The sequence below is a fragment of the Chlorocebus sabaeus genome, chromosome 1 (assembly GCF_047675955.1).
Source record: "Chlorocebus sabaeus isolate Y175 chromosome 1, mChlSab1.0.hap1, whole genome shotgun sequence".
Taxonomy (NCBI): Eukaryota; Metazoa; Chordata; class Mammalia; order Primates; family Cercopithecidae; genus Chlorocebus; species Chlorocebus sabaeus.
In genome coordinates, this window is record NC_132904.1 from 18,639,197 (window position 1) to 18,659,314 (window position 20,118).

Consider the following 20,118-nt stretch of genomic DNA (forward strand, 5'->3'; position numbering starts at 1 on the left):
GAGTTATTTTCCTAACTAGTATTCCAATTCTGATTATATTGGATTTTAATTCTCAATACCCAAGTCTTTCTTTCCAGTCAAAATTTAAAGCTAGCTTCAGATTGTATATTCAGGGTTATAGTCATAATCTTGACAGGAGAGTCGATTCTAAAACTCTCCAGTGATCGCCTCATTAGAAGTAACCGTTATCATCACTAGACAATGTTGGATAGCTTGTCACTCATGTGCCTCTGGCTGGTTGACATTTCGCTTCCCCTCACTGCTTCCATGTCATAGAGAGATGTCTTTTGTAAGACAATTGGTTTGTCAGCTGCACTCATTCAGATATGCTGCTGATTGGGAGTGGAAATTTTAATACCATGGGATTATTCTGAATCTGAGGCCAGTTGTCAGTGCTTCAGGGGTAGAGAGTTGTTTCCTACCTGTGAACATTGTTTTCCTTGGATGATTGTCAGTGGTTAGTTTTTCTTGATTTACTTAGAGGTACTACCTAACTGCCTTGCTCTACCCCCTGCCCCATGCTGGTCCACGTTGCAGGGTGATGACGAACCAGAGATCCCCATAGATGGAACAGAATTATCCCACTACCGTCAGCGTGCCCTCCTGCAATCACAGCCAGTTCGCCGGACACCTCTCCTCCACAATTTCCTGCACATGCTGTCCTCCCGCTCTTCTGGCATCCAGGTGGGAGAGCAAAGCACAGTGCAAGATTCTGCTACCCCCTCACCCCCACCGCCTCCCCCTCAGCCCTCCACGGAGCGCCCCAGGACTTCCGCTTACATCAGGCTCCGACAGCGGGTCAGTTACCCCACAGCTGAGTGCTGCCAGCACCTTGGGATCCTGTGCCTTTGCAGCCGCTGCTCTGGCACTCGAGTTCCTTCCCTCTTGCCACACCAGGACAGTGTCCCCCCTGCTTCTGCCAGAGCTACTACCCCTTCCTTTTCTTTTGTACAGACCGAGCCCTTCCATCCCCCGGAGCAGGCCTCGTCAACGCAGCAGGACCAGGGCCTCCTGAACCGGCCGTCTGCCTTCAGTACAGTCCAGAGCAGCACTGCCGGCAACACGCTCCGCAACCTCAGTCTGGGTCCTACCCGCCGCTCTTTGGGAGGGCCTCTGTCTAGCCACCCTTCTAGGTATCACCGAGAAATAGCTCCCGGGTTGACAGGATCTGAGTGGACCCGGACAGTACTCAGTCTGAACTCCCGCTCTGAGGCGGAATCCATGCCCCCGCCCAGGACCAGTGCCTCTTCAGTGAGTTTGCTGTCTGTGCTGAGACAGCAGGAAGGTGGCTCTCAGGCATCTGTGTACACTTCAGCCACAGAAGGGAGGGGTTTTCCAGCATCAGGGTTGGCAACTGAGTCAGATGGAGGGAATGGCTCCAGCCAGAATAACTCGGGCAACATTCGCCATGAGCTTCAGTGTGACCTGAGACGCTTCTTTTTGGAGTATGACCGGCTTCAGGAGCTGGATCAGAGCCTGAGTGGGGAAGCTCCCCAGACCCAGCAGGCCCAGGAAATGCTCAACAATAACCTTGAATCTGAAAGGCCAGGCCCTTCCCACCAGCCCACCCCACACAGCAGTGAGAACAACTCCAACCTGTCCCGTGGCCACCTGAATCGCTGTCGTGCTTGCCACAATCTCCTGACCTTCAACAACGATACCCTGCGCTGGGAAAGAACCACACCTAACTACTCCTCTGGCGAGGCTAGCTCCTCCTGGCAGGTCCCCAGCTCCTTTGAGGGTGTGCCATCGAGTGGCAGCCAGTTACCACCTCTTGAGCGGACTGAGGGCCAAACACCCAGCTCCAGCAGGCTGGAGTTGAGCAGCTCTGCTAGTCCGCAGGAGGAGAGGACTGTGGGGGTGGCCTTTAACCAGGAGACAGGCCACTGGGAAAGAATTTACACCCAGTCCAGCAGATCTGGAACTGTGTCACAGGAGGCCTTACATCAGGATATGCCTGAGGAAAGCTCTGAGGAGGATTCACTCAGGAGGTAAGCAGTTGCTTTCCTGTCTTCTCCTGCACCCCTTGCTTTTCTCCTTGTATCATTTCCTTCAGTCCTATAGATGTTGTGGCTGTATTTGGAGTGTCTGGGACCCACGCATCTGCTTCTGATCTCCCCATTGCATTTTCTTGGAAAATCTTGCTCTGGTGGCAGAGACAGGATAGGGCCTAGCAGTATGAGTCAGTTGGCTGTGCTAGCTCTATTTCTGGCTAAGCTCAAGGTTCTGGCTTTAGCCTTGAAAGGAGAGTGTAGATTAGGTTAGAGAGGCATGAGGAGATGGAATCATTGACTTTCTCTGCCCTGCTTTTTGACCTTCTTGAGACGTTGTATGTGCAGGACTACTTATTGTGAGACAAAACAATGTCCCAGCGTGCCTAGGAATAAGTAAAAGAGAACCCTGCATGGTACAGATTAGTCTATTGATTCTTTGCTGATTGTGTTGCTTTGGACAAGCGAGTTCACTTCCTAATCCTTATCTTTTGGAACACTGCAGTTTGACAAAAGGAAAAGAAAAAAATATGTATATCTATATATATGTATGTCAAGGAAAGTTCCAATTTTTTCAGAGATACTTGTTTTTGGACAGCCTATTAGTTGCTCAGTTGAGATTCTCTGAATGGACCTTCCAGACGGACATTCACCTTGGGGTGGAGAAGAAGAGGAATTCATGGAAGGAAGGACTCTCCATACTCGGATTGGCATCCTAGCCAACTCTTTCATGGCAGAAACAGAGTGGGTGTAGTTGATCGCCCACCGCATGTTCCATGAATGGCTATGTGCGCATCTATCTTGATTTATTAGGGACTTCTTTCTGTAATTTTGTAAAGGTCAAAGCTAGCATAATCACCAACTCCCAGAATATGCCTGTTGGATCCAAACAGCATATTGCGCTGCATTACATCCTCTGTCGAAGCAACTGAAATTTCTCTGACATAAGCTTCTAACAAGGGTGGGAATATGAATTATGCACATAATGTACTTGTTATTTTGGGAGGATGCTTTAGACAGTACTCAGTCAATAAGTGTTAGTTGAATGGTTACAAATTTTCTAGTACTGTGCTAGGCACTGTGGGAAATACAAAAGAAGTATAATACATGGTCTTTACCAACCTGAGTCTACAGTGTTATTGTGGAGGCAAGACAACAAAATTTTTCAAAAGTGTAGATGAGCAAATGCTTCATTGTGTGGTATTGAGATTGGATGCAGTCTCAGAGAAAGGGAAGTATCATCCAAGAAGGCTTTGCAAAATCAAGTCTTGAAAGATGGGTAGGATTTGGAGAGGGAAAGACCTTTTTATTTTAGGGAACCAGCACATGCCAGGGAGGAAAGGGTATAGTGCATGTAGGTTCTTGGGCATTTACTAAGGGCTTGGGGTGGGAAACAGAGGGAGACTTGACTGGATGTGAAAGATAAACAAAATAGAGAGGTTTGCTAACTCTGCTCATATACTTGAAACCAGTTCTGGATTAACGGCTCCTCAATTCCTGGTTTTGGAATATTGTGCCTTGCATACTGGTCTTCATCAGGGGCCCGAGCCTCTCTTCTTCCTCTTTGCCAAGAGACGTGAGAAGGCAGTCAACACAGTGCATGACATGTAGTAGGCACTTAAAAAGTTTATTAAAGATCGCTGTAAAAGGACTGTCTTCAGTTACTGCTCTAAGAAACCAAGCAGTTGCTGTTTCTGTAATACCAGTGGACTCTGGTTAGCTTTTGTCCATTCTGCTTTAGTAGTACCTCTTCGTGTGCTATTCTGAGAAATACCTGAGTGGTTTAAAATAAACTTTATTGTTTGATCATAATTAGTGATACCAGTTACTGCCCAGTGCGGTGGCTCATGCCTGTAATCCCAGAACTTTGGGAGGCTGAGTCGGGCGGACCACTTGAGGTCAGGAGTTCGAGACCAACCTGGCCAACATGGTAAAACCCTATCTCTACTAAAAATACAAAAATTAGTAGGGCATGGTGGCGTGGGCCTGTAGTCCCAGCTACTTGGGAGGCTGAGGCAGGAGAATCACTTGAACCCAGGAGACGGACGTTGCAGTGAGCCAAGATTGCGCCTCTGTACTCCAGCCTGGGTGATGGAGCAAGACTCCATCTCAAGAAAAAAAAAAAAAAAAAAAGAGATACCAGTTACTGAGGGCCTACTATGTGTTAGGTATTATGTTCTTGCTTTGAAATAATTCCTTCTGCTTTTTTTTTTTTTTTTTTTTTTTTTTTTGAGACGGAGTCTGTCTCTGTCTGCCCAGGCTGGAGTGCAGTGGCTGGATCTCAGCTCACTGCAAGCTGCGCTTCCCGGGTTTACGCCATTCTCCTGCCTCAGCCTCCCGAGTAGCTGGGACTATAGGCGCTCGCCACCTCGCCCAGCTAGTTTTTTGTATTTTTTTTAGTAGAGACGGGGTTTCACCGTGTTAGCCAGGATAGTCTCGATCTCTTGACCTCGTGATCCGCCCGTCTCGGCCTCCCAAAGTGCTGGGATTACAGGCTTGAGCCACCGCGCCTGGCCCAATTCCTTCTGCTTTCAACAACAATTCTATGCGAGTCAGGTATTCCATTTTCCATTTTATAGTTGAGGAAAGTGAGGCTCAGGGAAGTCAGTTTCTTGTTAAAGATCATATAATAGGTCTCTGAGTGAGAATATGAACTCTGGTCTTCATGACTAAAGATTTGTGCAAGCTGCCCTTCATGGCATTTTCCTTAATATGATAACTTTTTAAAAAATTTTTTGAGATGGAGTTTCACTCTTGTTGCCCAGGCTAGAGTGCAATGGTGTGATCTCAGCTCACCACAACCTCCGTCTCCTGGGTTCAAGCAATTCTCTTATTTCAGCTTCCCGAGTAGCTGGTATTACAGGCATGCGCCACCACGCCTGGCTAATTTTGTATTTTCAGTAGAGACAGGTTTTCTCCATGTTGATCAGGCTGGTCTCGAACTCCCGACCTCAGGTGATCTGCCCGCCTCAGCCTCCCAAAGTGCTGGGATTACAGGTGTGAGCCACTGCGCCTGGCCGTAACTTCATTTTTAAGTGAACCACTTTTTTTCTTTTAACATTTTATTATGGAAATCTTCAAACATATATAAAAACAAAAAGTATAACTGAGTTTCCATACACCTATAATCTGACTTCAAAGGTTATCAATGCTTGGCTAGCTTTCTTTAATCTATATTACATCTGCTCCCCCCACCTAGATATCAGATAATTTTGTCTGTAAACACTAGATTTTCTAGAGCAGTGCTGTCCAATAAAACTTCTCACACTGATGGAAATGTTCTCTATCTGTGCTAGGTAAGATGGTAGCCACTAGCCACATGTGGCTATTGAGCATTTGAAATGCTGCTACTGTTATCTGAGAAAATAAATGTAATCTTTAAATTTTTAATTAATGTGAATAATCACATGTAACTCACGGCTATGATATTATACATCTAAAATATTATTAATCACTTAATAAAGTAGGTTATTTAAAACCCAGAAACTACTGGGCAGGTGCGGTGGCTCACGCCTGTAATCCCACGCTTTGAGACACCAAGGCAGGCAGATTGCCTGAGGTCAGGAGTTCGAGACCAGCCTGGCTAATGTGGTAAAACCCCGTCTCTATTAAAAATACAAAAAAAAATTAGCCAGGCATGGTGGCGCATGCCTGTATTCCTAGCTACTTGGGAGGCTGAGGCAGGAGAATCGCTTGGACCCGGGGAGGCAGAGGTTGCAGAGAGCGGAGATCGCACCACTGCACTCCAGCATGGGCGACAGAGCGAGACTCCGTTTGGAAAAAAAAAAAAAAAAAAGGCCAGAAACTATTGAGGATGTACCATAATTTTTTGTTTACATATTTTTTTCTTTTCTGGTGCCAAAAAATGTATGCATTGTGGTTTAAAGTTCAACCATCTCGCTGTAAACAATTTTATATTTATGCTCATTTTCTTTTAAAATATACAAATAACTCAGGATTCTCATTTTAAAATAGTATATTAATTTGGTAGTTACATTATTTATATGGAATCACTTTTAAATGAGCTAGGATGTTGTATACCATGAAGGCTGACAGCTGTCTCAAAAATGAGATATGTTGTAAAATATTCTAAGTACATACACATTAAAGAAGGACTACCATTTGAATGACTGCATTCTGGTGTAAATCACTAAGACAAACAGGTGCTAGTCTGCCTCTTCTGCCTTCTAAAGGGACTGAAAGTCTCTAGGTGATGAGCCAACCCTTGCTTCTAGTTCTCCAGCAGGTGTCACTGTTGGGCTGCTGCTGCTAGGTTAGGATGGCTGGGAAGAAAAGGTGTCCCTACTGTTGGTGCACGAGGTTGGATCTTTTAACAAAGCCTGTTTTTGTAGATGACAGTTGTTCTTGAGTGAGTGGAGTTCACAAAAGGCGACTGTACTTGAAAGGAGAAAGTTTTGTTCATTGGCCTTGTAGTAGGAGATAGGCTAAGGTAAGATGTTTGGATCCTTGATGTTGCTGGAATATTTAATAGTGTTTGCAAATAGTGACGGTATTAATAAGCATACAGTGTGTATTTCAGTGTAGCTGTGTGCTGCCAAGTGGTAATAACCAGTACACAGTTTGTCTCCTTTTGCCTGTGGACAGTGGAAGACGAGCTGTCTTTTTATAATAGTCTGATGCTACATTGCAACTTGAGTGGCAGGCCCTTGCTTCACTACAAAGAAACGATTTCTCTGTGGGAGTGCAGAATCCAGCAGAAAATCAGGGTATTGTGGCTCCTTGCAGTAGGGTGCCCTTGGCCTTTAAAGGCTGGTATTAGGAAAAAGAAAATGGCTTCAATGGCAAGTTAAAACTGGAGGGAACCTAGAACTTCTGTAGTCCAATCTCTCTCTCTGATGAGAAAACAGAGAGAGTAAATTGTTTCTTAAAGAAGTGTTTATAAGCAAAAGTGGGATTCGAACTCCTGGGCCCTGAAGAGGGCACCCTTTCCTCCATTTCATTTGAAATTAGTGCCTTCAAACAGCAGTTTTCTTTGTCAAAACCTCTGTTGCTCACGTAGGTCATTGCCTGAGGGGGTTCTTCATTCAGTTCTTATTGTAAGAAATTGGAGGTCTGTTAGATAATTTGTAATTATTATTGTTGAGCAGAATGGTAACTAATGCAATGCTTCTAGGAGAAATGCTGTTTTAGTTATTTGCCCATAGAACTACATTGATTAGTTCTAATAAAGTGATCCCTGTTAGGGGTGTTCATTATTAAAATTCCAGCAACTGAGAGAGATGAAAATTGGTCTCAATCTCCTCCTAGAAGCACTAATTGTTTCTGTATTCTGTCTCCAGGTAGTTAAGAAAGGCTTGGGTCTGGAGTATTTTGTAAGACTGAGTGTGTTCTGAGAATTTAGGTCTTTTTCTCTCATGATAGATGAAGACTGAGGAAGCACATTGATGGCCTTAGTGTGAAATGTGGCCAGAACATCAAAGGTTAGAGTTAGAAGCCCTGACTGGGTTGCTAAGTTTCTTAGACTTCTCTGGGGGAATTACTTTGGAGCTTAGAACAGTCTGAAGCCCTTTGAGGCTTCATGGATCACCATACTTATTTGATCCCTCAGCTCCCATCACCTGGGAATTCTCCAGGGAGGCCTCAGCCCAACCATCACTGATGGAGGAAGATAAATAGGTGTGTCTGCAGGGCTGATTGTAGGTCCACAAAAGGGGGCTGGCAACCTAAAAATGAGGAAAGTAGCAGTCTTCTTAGCCTGACTGGTATAGAAAGGGGTCCAAATTTAGTAGTTTTCCATGCGGTTGATCTAGCTGAGTCTAAAGAGTTTTGATATCTAATCTCTCCCAGTTTCTTTGGATGGGGAATATACACAATTTATTATTCAAAACCCAGCACAGCTGTCACCGTGTCCTTTGGGAAACCTTCCCTGATCGCCCCAAGTAATCACTTCCTTTTGTTTGTTGCATGTGTACTAGATACTTCTTTGTGATATTGCAGCCATGACAGAAAATTATTTGTTTACCTGTCAGTGAGCTCCCTGAAGGCAGTGATCATGTCTGTATATATCCCTTCTCTACCTAGAATACTACCTGGCCACATGGTAGATGCTCAGTAAATGTTAGTTGAATTGAGTAAGTAGAATTGAAGTTATATTCCTTATGATTTTGTATGCAATATGAGTTCTGTTTGGCCTTTTTAGTAAAAAAGATAAAAAGCCTATTACTATATCACATCATTTGGTCTTACAGAGTCATTGGCTCAATAATTACTTGTTAAATAAATGAAGTGGTATTACCTAGAGTTGTACAAGAAAGTCACACCTTCCATAACTTGAGCTCTGGTAACCTCTGATGTTTCACTGTGCGCTATGTTCCTAACTTGTGAATGGGCTGTCCTGAAGTCTGTTGCACCTGGCCAACATGTGTCCTTTATATTGGCTTTACACTGATGACTCAGGGTCTGCACCTTCCTTGAGAGCACTGGCATCATATGCAGCCTTCCCTTTTGTTTATCTTTTTGGTACCCCATTCATATTGAATACAGCTTGCTCTTGAGACCATTTTGTTGGTCTTTGGCTTGGCATCTCAATAATATCTCTGCCAGTCAGTGCTGTTGGTATTTTTTTTTTGTCCTTAAAGATTCTTCTGCAATCTTTATGAAGGTATACTTGGTCTTGATTTAGTTCAAAAATTACATGTGGGTAATCCAATGTAAATGCGAAGGTTCTTTCCCACTGATGCTTTATTTTTCTTTAAGTTTCTGTGGAAGGCTTTCATTAAATTTGCTTAGAAGTAGGATTTTTAGGGTTTGAGAAAATATGTGCTCTCATCTTTTGTTTTGGAGTCTGAGCATCATTAGAATGAACCTTTTTAAGTTTTGGGATACGTGGTCCTTTTTTTCTTGTGGAGGTCAGAATCCTTATGTTAGCAGAAAGTTTTGCTTTACCTCTAATTATGCAGGGTGTGAATAGTTCCCCCTGAAAAAACTGTTGGAATTGTTGTCTGTGGTATTCAAGGTACAATACAATAAACCCTTCCTAACTTCTGAGTTCTTCTTAGTTAGAAGTTCAGCATTTAAGGACAAATAGGGAAGAATTCTCAACCGGGAGATCTTCATTTGTGATACAGGCAAATTATGACATGTTCTTTCTGGGAAGAAAGAGGACCAAGTATTGGGAAATAAAAAGGAGACAAAGCCTGTGATGGAATTAACAAACTTAGTTTAAGAGAGGTAAGGGAAGGGAGGCTGGGGAAGGTAAACTCAGGCTTTAGAAGTACTAAGGGCTGGGCATGGTGGCTCATGCCTGTAATCCCAGCACTTTGAGAAGCCAAGGTGGGCAGATGGTTTGAGCTCAGGAGTTCGAGACCAGCCTGGGCAACATGGTGAAACCCCGTCTCTACAAAAAGCTCAAAAATTAGCTGGGCGTCGTGGCATGTGCCTGTAGTCCCAGCTACTCAGGGGACTGAGGTGGGAGGATCGCTTGAGCTCAGAGGTTGAGGCTGCAGTGAGCCATGATTGTGTCTCTGTACTACAGCCTGGGCAACAGAGTGGAGGCCTTGTCTGTAAGAAAAAAGAAGAGAGAACTGAGGAGTATGCACAAGGGCTGCTCCATGGATGAGTTTGGTTCTTCCTAGTAACCCTGAGAGTTGGACTTGTAAACTGTGATTGATCCATGCATGCATCCATTCACGCATTCCATTAACAGATATTTACTAAGCACCTGCTGCATTCCAGGTGCTATTTATTTTATTTTATTTTGAGATGGAGTTTCACTCTTGTTGCCCAGACTGGAGTGCAATGGTGCGATCTTGGGCTCACTGCAACCTCCACCTCCCGGGTTCAAGTGATTCTTTTGCCTCTGCCTCTCAAGTAGCTGGGATTACAGGCTCCTGCCACCACTCCTGGCTAATTTTTTTTTGTATTTTTAGTAAAGACGGGTTTTTGCCATGTTGGCCAGGCTGGTCTTGAACTCCTGACCTCTGGTGCTCTGCCCGCCTCGGCCTCCCAAAGTGCTGGGATTACAAGCATGAGCCACTGTGCCTGGCTGGCACCAGATGCTATTTAAATGCAGGCAATAATTCCCTCTTATAAAAAAAATAAGATACCTGGTATGCTAGACAGTGATAAGTTCTATGACAAAAAAGAGAAATGTATAGAAAATGTAGGGGATGCTGCAATTTGAAATAGGATCATCAAAAAAGGGTTGATAAGGTTACACTGGAGCAGAGGAGACCTTAAAGAAATGCGAAAGCAAACCCCGTCGAAACTAGGGGAAGGACATTTTATACAGAGGAAAGGGCAAATGCAAAATCCCTGAGATGCTTGGCACCGTCAGCAAGTGCAGCTGGAGCACAGCAAGGGATGGAGTGATAGAAGATGAAGTTGGAGACGTGACAAGGATGAGATTATGCAGGGTCTTCTAAGCCATTTAAGATATTTTTTTCCTCTTCCTTTGAGTGACTTGGGAAGCCATCAGAAGTGGAGTAGCATGATCTTATATTTTAGAAAGATAACTATGGCTGCTGGTTGAGAATAGACCTAGGAGCTAAGTAGCGTAAATTAAAGCCAGTCCAACTCCGCGCAGTTTTAGATTGATTTGTGTCTTGAGACTGTGTTGAAAACTGAGAAGGAGGAGTGACTGATTCTGTCAGAATAAGAGAGGCCTTAAATGTTTGGGTGAAGAGCTGATGAATGGGTGAACAAATGAATGACTCAGTCCTCTCAGCTGGCATATTACCTGCAAGAAAGCCCCTCCACTCTTCCCCAAACTCCAAATAAGAAGGTGTGTTATTGAAACTGTGAGGGAGAGCTTGAAAAATTTATCGTAAACAAGAGATCGTACATGGAAATGAAATGCCTGTTTTTTTGCTGCTTACAAAACTATTGCCAATTCATTTGTAAAAAAGTGAACATTACAGAAATGTATGATTGTAGGAAGTGAATATCCTCTCAAAGCCACTGCTCAGAGATCTGCTATTAACAATTTGTGCATGTGTTAACTCCAGAATTTTTTCTGTGCTAATGAAAACACATTTTTCCATTTATTTATTTTAATTCTTTTCCTTTTTTTTTTTTTTTTTTTTCTTTTGAGACAGAGTCTCGCTTTGTAGCCCAGGCTGGAGTGCAGTGGTGTGATCTTGGCTCACTGCATCCTCTACCTCTTGGACTCAAGCGATTCTCATGCCTCAGCCTACTGAGTAGCTGGAATTACAAGTGTGCGCCACCACGCCTGGCTAATTTTTGTATTTTTAGTAGAGATGGGGTTTCATCATGTTGGCCATGTCTTGTTTTCTTTTTCAGTGTTGCAGGATTTTTGTGTACTTAAGTGTTTTTAGAAGATGAAGTTCTAGAAGTGGAATTGCTAGTGCCCGAGTATCAGCATTGTTAGTGGTAAATGAAAATTAATTGTATAGTACTCATTATTACTAATGTAAGATGTATAAAGTATTTCCTATTTCCTGTTTTATTTAACTGAACATTATTTCATGGATTTCATAGATTAGAACTCTTAAGGCCGGGCACTGTGGCTCATGCCTGTAATCCCAGCAGTTTGGGAGGCTGAGGCGGACGGATCACGAGGTCAGGAGTTTGAGACCAGCCTGGCCAACACGGTGAAACCCCATCTCTACTAAAAATACAAAAATTAACTGGACATGGTGGTGGGTGCCTGTAATCCCAGCTACTCGGGAGGCTGAGGCAAGAGAATCGCATGAAGTCGGAAGGCAGAGGTTGCAGTGAGCCACGATCGCACCACTGCACTCCAGCCTGGGCAAAAGAGGGGAACAACGTCTCAAAAGAACTCTTAAACCTTTCCTCCCCCCATAAGCTCTTAAACTTATCAGTAGTAAATTCTCCTACCATGGGTTTTCAGGAGCTTCCTCCTAAAGTTTTTGAGAAAAACTTTTGTTTTATTAATTCTAATAATTGCCACCTTAAGTTGTTAGTGTACATTTGTTCTCTGACACCCTTGTATGAGAAAAACATAGCCCTATTCTATCTCTGACAATCACATACATACTGGCCTTCGTCCACTTAGTCTTCTGTGTCTTATTAAGTGATTGGAAAAATCCAGGCATCTCTTGCCTCTTTATAAGACAGTAATTTTATATTAATTAATTTATTTATTTATTTTTGAGGCATAGTCTTGCTCTGTCACCCAGGCTAAAGTACAGTGGCATGATCTCAGCTCACTGCAACCTCCACCTCCTTGGTTCAAGTGATTCTTCTGCCTCAGCCTCCTGAGTAGCTGGGATTACAGGCGCCCACCACCACTCCCGGCTAATTTTTCATATTTTTAGTAGAGATAGGTTTCACCATGTTGGCCAGGCTGCTGTCGACCTCCTGATCTCAAGTGATCCGCTCCCCTTGGCCTCGCAAAGTATTGGGATTACAGGTGTGAGCCACCTCTCCCAGCTGGCAGTAACATTTAGATATCGAATGTATTTGTCATTGGGGGTGGTTAGGCAACCCATTTTCTCTTTGGCAACATGGGAATGAGGACAGAGTGAAGGAGGGGTATCATTCTGTTAATCTTTCTTTCTTTTTTTTTTTTTTTTTTGAGACGGAGTTTCGTTCTGTCACCCAGGCTGGAGTGCAGTGGCAGATCTCTGCTCACTCTAACCTCCAACTCGCGAATTCAAGTGATTCTTCTGCCTCAGCCTCCCGAGTAGCTGGGATTACAGGTGCCCACCACCACGCCCAGCTAATTTTTGTATTTTTAGTAGAGGCAGGGTTTTGCCATATTGGCTGGGCTGGTCTTGAACTCCTGACCTCAGATGACCTGGCCACTGCGCCCAGCCTCATTCTGTTAATCTTTCTTACCTTTGCTGCTCACCTGCCTGAGTAGGTCACTCTGTTTGAGCCTCTGAATTCTGTGTGTGTTCCCTGCCCTACCCTCTATGTCAGGCATTGGCAGGCTTTTTGTAAAGGTCAAGATAGTAAATATATTAGGATTTGGAGGCCATACAGTCTCTGTTGGAACTACTCAACTTTGCTGTTGTAGTATGAAAGCAATCACAGACAATATCTAAATGAGTAAGTGTGGGCCTGGTGTGGTGGCTCACGCCTGTAATCCTAGCACTTTGGGAGGCTGAGGCAGGCGGATCACTTGAGGTCAGGAGTTCGAGACCAGCCTGGCCAACATGGCAAAACCCCACCTCTACTAAAAATACAAAAATTAACCGTCATGGTGGCAGGTGCCTGTTTTCCTAACTACTTGGGAGGCTGAGACAGGAGAGTTCCTTGAATCTGGGAGGTAGAGGTTGCAGTGAGCCGAAGTCATGGCACTGCACTCCAGCCTGGGCTACAGAATAAGAATCCGTCTCAAATAAATGAATGAATCAATGAATGAGAGTGTGGCTGTGTTCCAATAAAACTTTATTTATGGAGACAAATTTGATTTTCATATAATTTTCACGAGTCATAAAAATTATTTTGATTTTTTCAATCATTTAAAAATATGAAAACCATTCATAGCTGGTTTTGGCCTGCAGGTTATAGTTTGCCAACTCCTGCTTTTTGGGAATGTGATTTGGAAGAGTCAGGTGCTAGAGTAATAGAAGGCGTTATGACAATGAGGGCCCCAAAGAGGTTGTTAGGGGACTCCTGCACTTGCTCTCTCTCTCTACTTCAGACTAGATGCTCCAAGTATTGGCTCTTGTGGGATTCTTTGATGGTTAAGAGCAGGCATAAATGCATAAAGAATTTGTTTCTTGTGCTATCTGGCCTGAGGCAAGGTTCTCCAGCCTCGCTTTCTGTCTTTCTTGGGAATCGCGTGCAAATGAGGAGGCTTGCCCTGGTTGGGAGGGCATGAGCCTCCAGATCCTCCAGGCAGTATGCTTGGCAGGCAGCCCTTCCCCCAATGCAGGTCATGCTAGCACCTGCTAGGCTGATCTAAATTATCCCTCATCATTCCTCTCTCTGGGGCTGAATGGTGTAGTGCCTGCTGTGTGCTTTGTATACACCCTGAAACATGAAAAGATGTAATCACTTCTGTCAGCTCAGGGTGTTGGAGCACTTGCGGACTACAGTGAAGTCTGTATGTGTGCTGAAAATATGCTGGGAGCAATTTCCCGTGTACTCACTCTTCCCCCTTCAGATCTCCTTCTCTACTGTATCTATTCAGAGTAGTGCTCTAAAGGGTGCATTGGAGGTTTTTCCAAGACAATGACACCAGGTGTATGGGGTTCTGTTTGCATAACATATTTTGCTTATTGTAATTGGTCTCAGCCTATTAGAACTGTGCAGGTAGCATCCTCTCCTCCTTCTGGATTTCTTACACATTTATTGAGTGGTTGGGGGGTGGGAGCAGGATTCAGTACATCTTATTTCTGCTCTTTCTTGGAAGCATTCCCGACAGCATGTTTGTGTGAGCAAATTTTGCTTTCATGGGTGGGCCTGTTGTTACATTAACCCAGAGATTGCAAAATAGTCCTCAAGTATGTTTGTTTGCCTCACAGTATTTCTAAAAATTTGGATTTTTTTTTTCCACATCAATTCAGATATCTGGATTCTGTTGAAAAAACTGGCTCACGTTCCCACATAACACTCAGCAGGAATTGAGTAGGACAGCAGCCCCTTTCATCAAGGCACGGACTTTCTTGATGCCTTAGTCTATGCTAGGCTGATGTCATGTTTCCTACTTAAATCCAATTTTGTGTACTTGACCATTTGCATTAGCTCAAGCAAAAAGTGTTGATGGTTAGGTGTGGGTAAATATTTCCTAAGTGCCCTACCACTTGGCTCCACCAGGGGGAGTCACTGGTCATTGCAGTACCCGCTCCACCACCCCACCCATCCTAATTCACCCACAGGGGCTCCCCCTGCTTGCTGTAGGCTGACATGCTGACAGCCCCCTCACCTGAGAAGCTGCCTGATTTTTAAATAGCAACAATTAACAAACTCCTCCTCTGTTTCCAAAGGGGGAAAATGGAGGTTCCAAGCTTATTTGCTGGATGAGGCTCACTTTAGTGAGCAGATCTCCGTTATGCTAGATTATGCAGTATGAGAGCAACCTTCTTTTGGATTATGTAAATGGACTATGTAAAATCTTGGAGAAGAATGCCTGCACCTTTTGCAGAGTACCTTGGACAGAGTGGTGGGTTCCAGTGAAAAGGCTGCATGACTTGGGTGTCACTTGCCAGGAAATTAAAATCAAGTTAGAGCAGGAGTAGAAAATTGTAATAATAAAGAAATCAGAGGCTGAAAGTATGACCTTGTCATAGAAAGAGAATTGCAGCTTGTTAACATTGTGCCCTTTTCCTTTGCTGCATCAGAGGGTACGTGTGAATCTTTTTGCCTCTTCTGCTTTTTTCCTCCCCTACACAAAGGTAACCCAGCTTCTACTGCCTCTGTCTCCTTGTTGTCCCCTTGGGTCATTTCACCTCATCCAGGTGGCGTTTATCCTTTCTTTGTTCTGTTGGCTAATGTAACCCTTTTTATCTTCCTGTAAGTGTGTCTGTGGTAGAAAACAACATAGATTTACCCTCTTAACAATTTTAAAAGTGTATAGTACATATTATTGTTCAATAGATCTCTAGAACCTCTTCTTCTTGTGTGACTGATACTGTATCCTTTGAATCACTCCTTTTCCCCCTCCCACAACCCCGTGGCAGCCACCACTCTACTTCCTGTTTCTGTGAATTTGATCACTTTAGATACCTCTTATTAATGGAATCTTGCAGTATTTGTCTTTTTATGGTTGGGTTATTTCACTTAGCATAATGTCCTTAAGGATCATCTATTAATATGTCATAGTGGCTGGGTGCGGTGGCTCATGCCTGTAATCCCAGCACTTTGGGAGTCCCAAGGCGGGCGGATCACTTGAGGTCAGGGGTTCGAGACCACGCTGGCCAACATGGTGAAACTCCATCTGTACTAAAAATACAAAACTTAGCCGAGTGCGGTGGTGGGCACCTGCAATCCCAGCTACTTAGGAGGCTGAGGCAGGAGAATCGCTTGAACCTGGAGGTGGAGGTGGCAGCAAGCCGAGACCGCACCACTGCACTCCAACCTAGCCGACAACGTGAGACTCCATCTCAAAAAAAAAAAAAAAAAGAAAAGAAAAGAAAAAGTTGTATGTATATAATCATAATTTCCTTCTTTTCAAAGGCTGAATAATATTCCATTCTATGTATATACCACATTTTCTTTATCCATTCATCTACTGATGGACATTTAGGCTGCTTCCACATTTTGGCTATTTTGAAAAATGCTGCAGTGAACATGGGTGTGCAAATATCTCTTCAAGATCCTGTTTTCAGTTCTTTTAGATATATAACCAGAAGTGGAATTGCTGGACATATGGTAGTTCTATTTTTAATTATTTGAGGAACCTCCATACTGTTTTCCATAGCAGCTGAACCATTTTACAATCCTACCAACAGTGCATGAGGGTTCCAACTTCTTCATATCCTTGTCAGCACTTGTTATTTCCTGTTTTTTCTTTTTCTTTTTATAGTGGTCATCCTAACAGGTGTGAGGCGATAAATAATTGTGGTTTTGATTTGCATTTCCGTAATGATTAGTCATATTGAGCATCTTCTCATATGCTTATTGACCATTTGTATATCATTATTAGAGAAATGTGCATGCAAGTCTTTGGTCCATTGTTTAGTATGGTTATTTGTGGGGTTTTTTGGTTATTGAGTTGTAGGAGTTCCCCATATATCATGGACATTAAACATTTATCTGATACATGGTTAGCAAATATTTTCTCCCATTCCATAGGTTACTTTTTTTTTTTTTTTCTTTGGAGACAGAGTCTCACTCTGTCACCTAGGCTGGAGTACAGTGGCGTGATCTCGGCTCACTGTAACCTCCACCTCCTGGGTTCAAGCAGTTTTCCTGCTTCAGCTTCCCAAGTAGTTGGGATTACAGGTGCATGCCACCACACCTGGCTAATTTTTGTATTTTTAGTAGAAATGGGATCTTGCTGTGTTGCCTAGGCTGGTCTCGAACTCCTGGCTTCCAGTGATCCTCCCGCCTTGACTTCCCAAAGTGCGGGGATTACAGGAGTGAGCAACTGCTCCTGGCCTCCTGCTTCTTTGATAAGGAAGGGAGCACAAATAGCCTTAATTTCTCAAATTCTAGGACCATTTTCTACCTTGAAAGGGAGCCACCCAGGGGAGAAGTGTGTTTCAGAAAGATGGAGAGCCTTGAGATAGGAATGAGCGCAAGTCTTTCTAAATGAACATTGACTCTTCTGACTAATACAGGCACTTGCTTTATTATGATCTGTTTTCAAATGCCTTGGTAGCCAAGGTTCCTTCGAGGAGAGATGTGATTTTGGCTGTAAACTAACCTCATGGAGTTAGTTCTAATGTTGCTGTTGTGCCTAGCTTGAAAGTTTTACAAAGATAAGGAATTACTTTGTTCACATATTGGTGTATAACAAACCACACTCCAAAACTTAGTGACTGAAAACCAATTCAGTTAGCTTTCATGATTTTTTTTTTTTATTGGGGGAGGGGGTAGACTGGGCTCAGTTGGAAAGTTCTTCTGCTGGTGTTCCTTGGGTTTTCACTAGAGTCATCTGGAGGCCCAGTTAGAATACACTGGGTCTCTCTTCCTTGCCATGTAGACTCAGGGGCTCTTCTCTCCACGTGGCCTCTTGAGAGTAGCCAGGCTTCTCTCCCTCTTTTTTTTTTTTTTTAAATTTTAATTGTTTTTTATATTTCTTGCTATATAGATGACAGGGACAGACTTCTTACATAGCAGCTTAAGGTTTCCAAAAGTGACAGTTCTAAAAGGAAGGAAACGGAAGCTGCCAGTTCTCTTAAAACGGTAGGCCCAGAATTGGCACAGTTTGATGCATTCTCTTGATTAAAGCTACTGATAGAGCAGTCTAGATTCAGTGTGGGAGGGGACCACACAAGGGTGAGAATACCAAGAGGATATTTCTTTGGAACCATCTTTGGATGGGCCATATTTTAGTTTAGTTTAGTTTAGTTATTTTTGAGCTGGTGTTTCACTCTTGTTGCCCAGACTGGAGTGCAAACAGCACGATCTCAGGTCACTGCAACCTCTGCCTCCCAGGTTCAAGCAATTCTCCTGCCTCAGCTTCTGGAGTAGCTGGGATTACAGGCATATTCCACCATGCCCAGTTAATTTTGTATTTTTAGTAGAGATGGGGTTTCTCCATGTTGGTCAGGCTGGTCTTGAACTCCCGACCTCAGGTGATCTGCCCGCCTCGACCTCCCAAAGTGCTGAGATTGCAGGTGTGAGCTACCGCACCTGGCCTATTTATTTATTTTTTGAGACAGAGTCTTGCTCTGTCACCCAGGCTGGAGTGCAATGGAATGATTTCTGCTTACTGCAACCTCTGCCCCCTGGTTTCAAGCAGTTCTCCTGCCTCAGCCTCACAAGTAGCTGGAATTATAGGCACCTGCCACCATGCCGGCTAATTTTTTTTTATTTTTTTGAGACGGAGTCTTGCTCTGTTGCCCAGGTTGGAGTGCAATGGCACCATCTCAGGTCACTGCAACCTCCGCCTCCTGGATTCAAATGATTCTTCTGCCTCAGCCACCAGAGTAGCTGGGACTACAGGCATGTGCCACCACTCCCGGCTAATTTTTGTATTTTTAATAGAGACTGGGTTTCACTGTGTTGGTTGGTCAGGCTGGTCTCAAACTCCTGACCTCAAGTGATCCACCCACTTCGGCCTTCCAAAGTGCTGGGATTACAGGCATGAGCCACTGTGCCCAGCCTTGACCCAGCTAAGTTTTTGTATTTTTAGTAGAGACAAGGTTTTGCCCTTTGGACCGTGGCTCAGCTGGTCTTGAACTCCTGACCTCAAGTGATCCACCCACTTCGGCCTTCCAAAGTGCTGGGATTACAGGCATGAGCCACTGTGCCCAGCCTTGACCCAGCTAAGTTTTTGTATTTTTAGTAGAGACAAGGTTTCGCCGTTTGGACCATGGCTCAGCTGGTCTTGAACTCCTGACCTCAGGTGATCTACCAACCTTGACCTCCCAAAGTGTGGTGTGAGCCACCGTGCCTGGCCTATTTATTTTTTTTATTTTTGAAACAGGGTTTCAGTTGGTCGCCCAGGCTGGAATGCAGTGATACGATCTCAGCTCACTGCAGCCTCAACCTCCATGGCCCAAGCAATCCTCCTGCCTCAGCCTCCCAAGTAGCTGAGACTGTAGGCATGTGCCATCATGCCCACCCAATTTTTAAATTTCTTGTAGAGATGAGGTCTCCCTATGTTGACTGAGCTGGTCTTGAACTCCTGGGCTCAAGGTATCCTCTTGCCTCAGCCTCCCAAAGTGCTGGGTTACAGGCGTGAGACATCATGCCCAGCCCACATCTATATTTTACATAGTACTAATATATATAAGCAACAGAAGGCGTTCAGTATTTCTTTTTGAATCACCGACTGGATGGACCAACACATAGGTTGGTAGATGGATACCTGACTGTTCTTGGTTTATGTGGATGGGGTGCATGTGATTCTCAGGGCTCAGGTGCCCCTGTTTATACCTTTATAGTATTTACCCTCCTTCAACATGTCTTTCTTTCTGACAAAGTACCTTTTTAGGCATAGTGACTTGAGTGGACAGAGGGCATCATATTCCCTACAGATATTTTGGGAGCTGTAATCTAAGGAAGAAAAAAATAATGGCTGTTTATTAGACTTTGTACTGGCTACTGTACTTGACACAGGCTCTTACTTAAAAGGGATTTCCCCTCAAATGTGGAAGCAAAGGATAATGAACTTGCCCACGGTCTCACAGCTAGTAGGTGACACAAGATGGAATTTAAACTGCAATCTGTCTGATTCTAAGGCTCAAACACTAAATTGCCTCATATTTTAGTTACTCAGAGTTTTCTTGGTTAGTCTCAGACCACTAAGATATATCAGAAGGTTTTATAACAGCAGCACTATGGACATTTGGTGCTGGATAATTCCTCACCATGGGAGGCTGTCCTGTGCATGGTAGAATGTTTAGCACCATTCCTGGTCTTCACCTATCACATGCCAGTCGTGCTCTAGCACCCAGAAGCAACAACCAAAAATGTCAGCAGATATTGCCACTTTTCCGGGGGCATCCCACTCCCCTTGAAAAGCACTGGTAAATTATTTCATGATTTGTTGTCCTTTGATCTTGCTGGGTTTTAAAAATATGACATTAGGCCAGGCGCAGTGGCTCACGCCTGTAATCCC

General features: G+C 44.0%; 1 protein-coding gene across 7 annotated transcripts in view; it reads left to right on the forward strand.

Annotated features, from left to right (window-relative positions):
* The window catches only part of AMBRA1 (autophagy and beclin 1 regulator 1), a 198,223-nt gene that overhangs the window by 48,538 nt on the left and 129,567 nt on the right, over positions 1-20,118 (forward strand). For 4 of the 7 annotated variants that reach the window (XM_008000119.3, XM_008000145.3, XM_008000126.3 and 1 more), the window contains exon 7: positions 538-1,991. In XM_008000119.3, coding sequence (XP_007998310.2) covers positions 538-1,991 — 1,454 coding nt within the window. The remainder of the gene's footprint in view (positions 1-537; positions 1,992-20,118) is intronic. The other 3 variants (XM_008000159.3, XM_008000170.3, XM_037999433.2) reach the window with 1 other exon arrangement.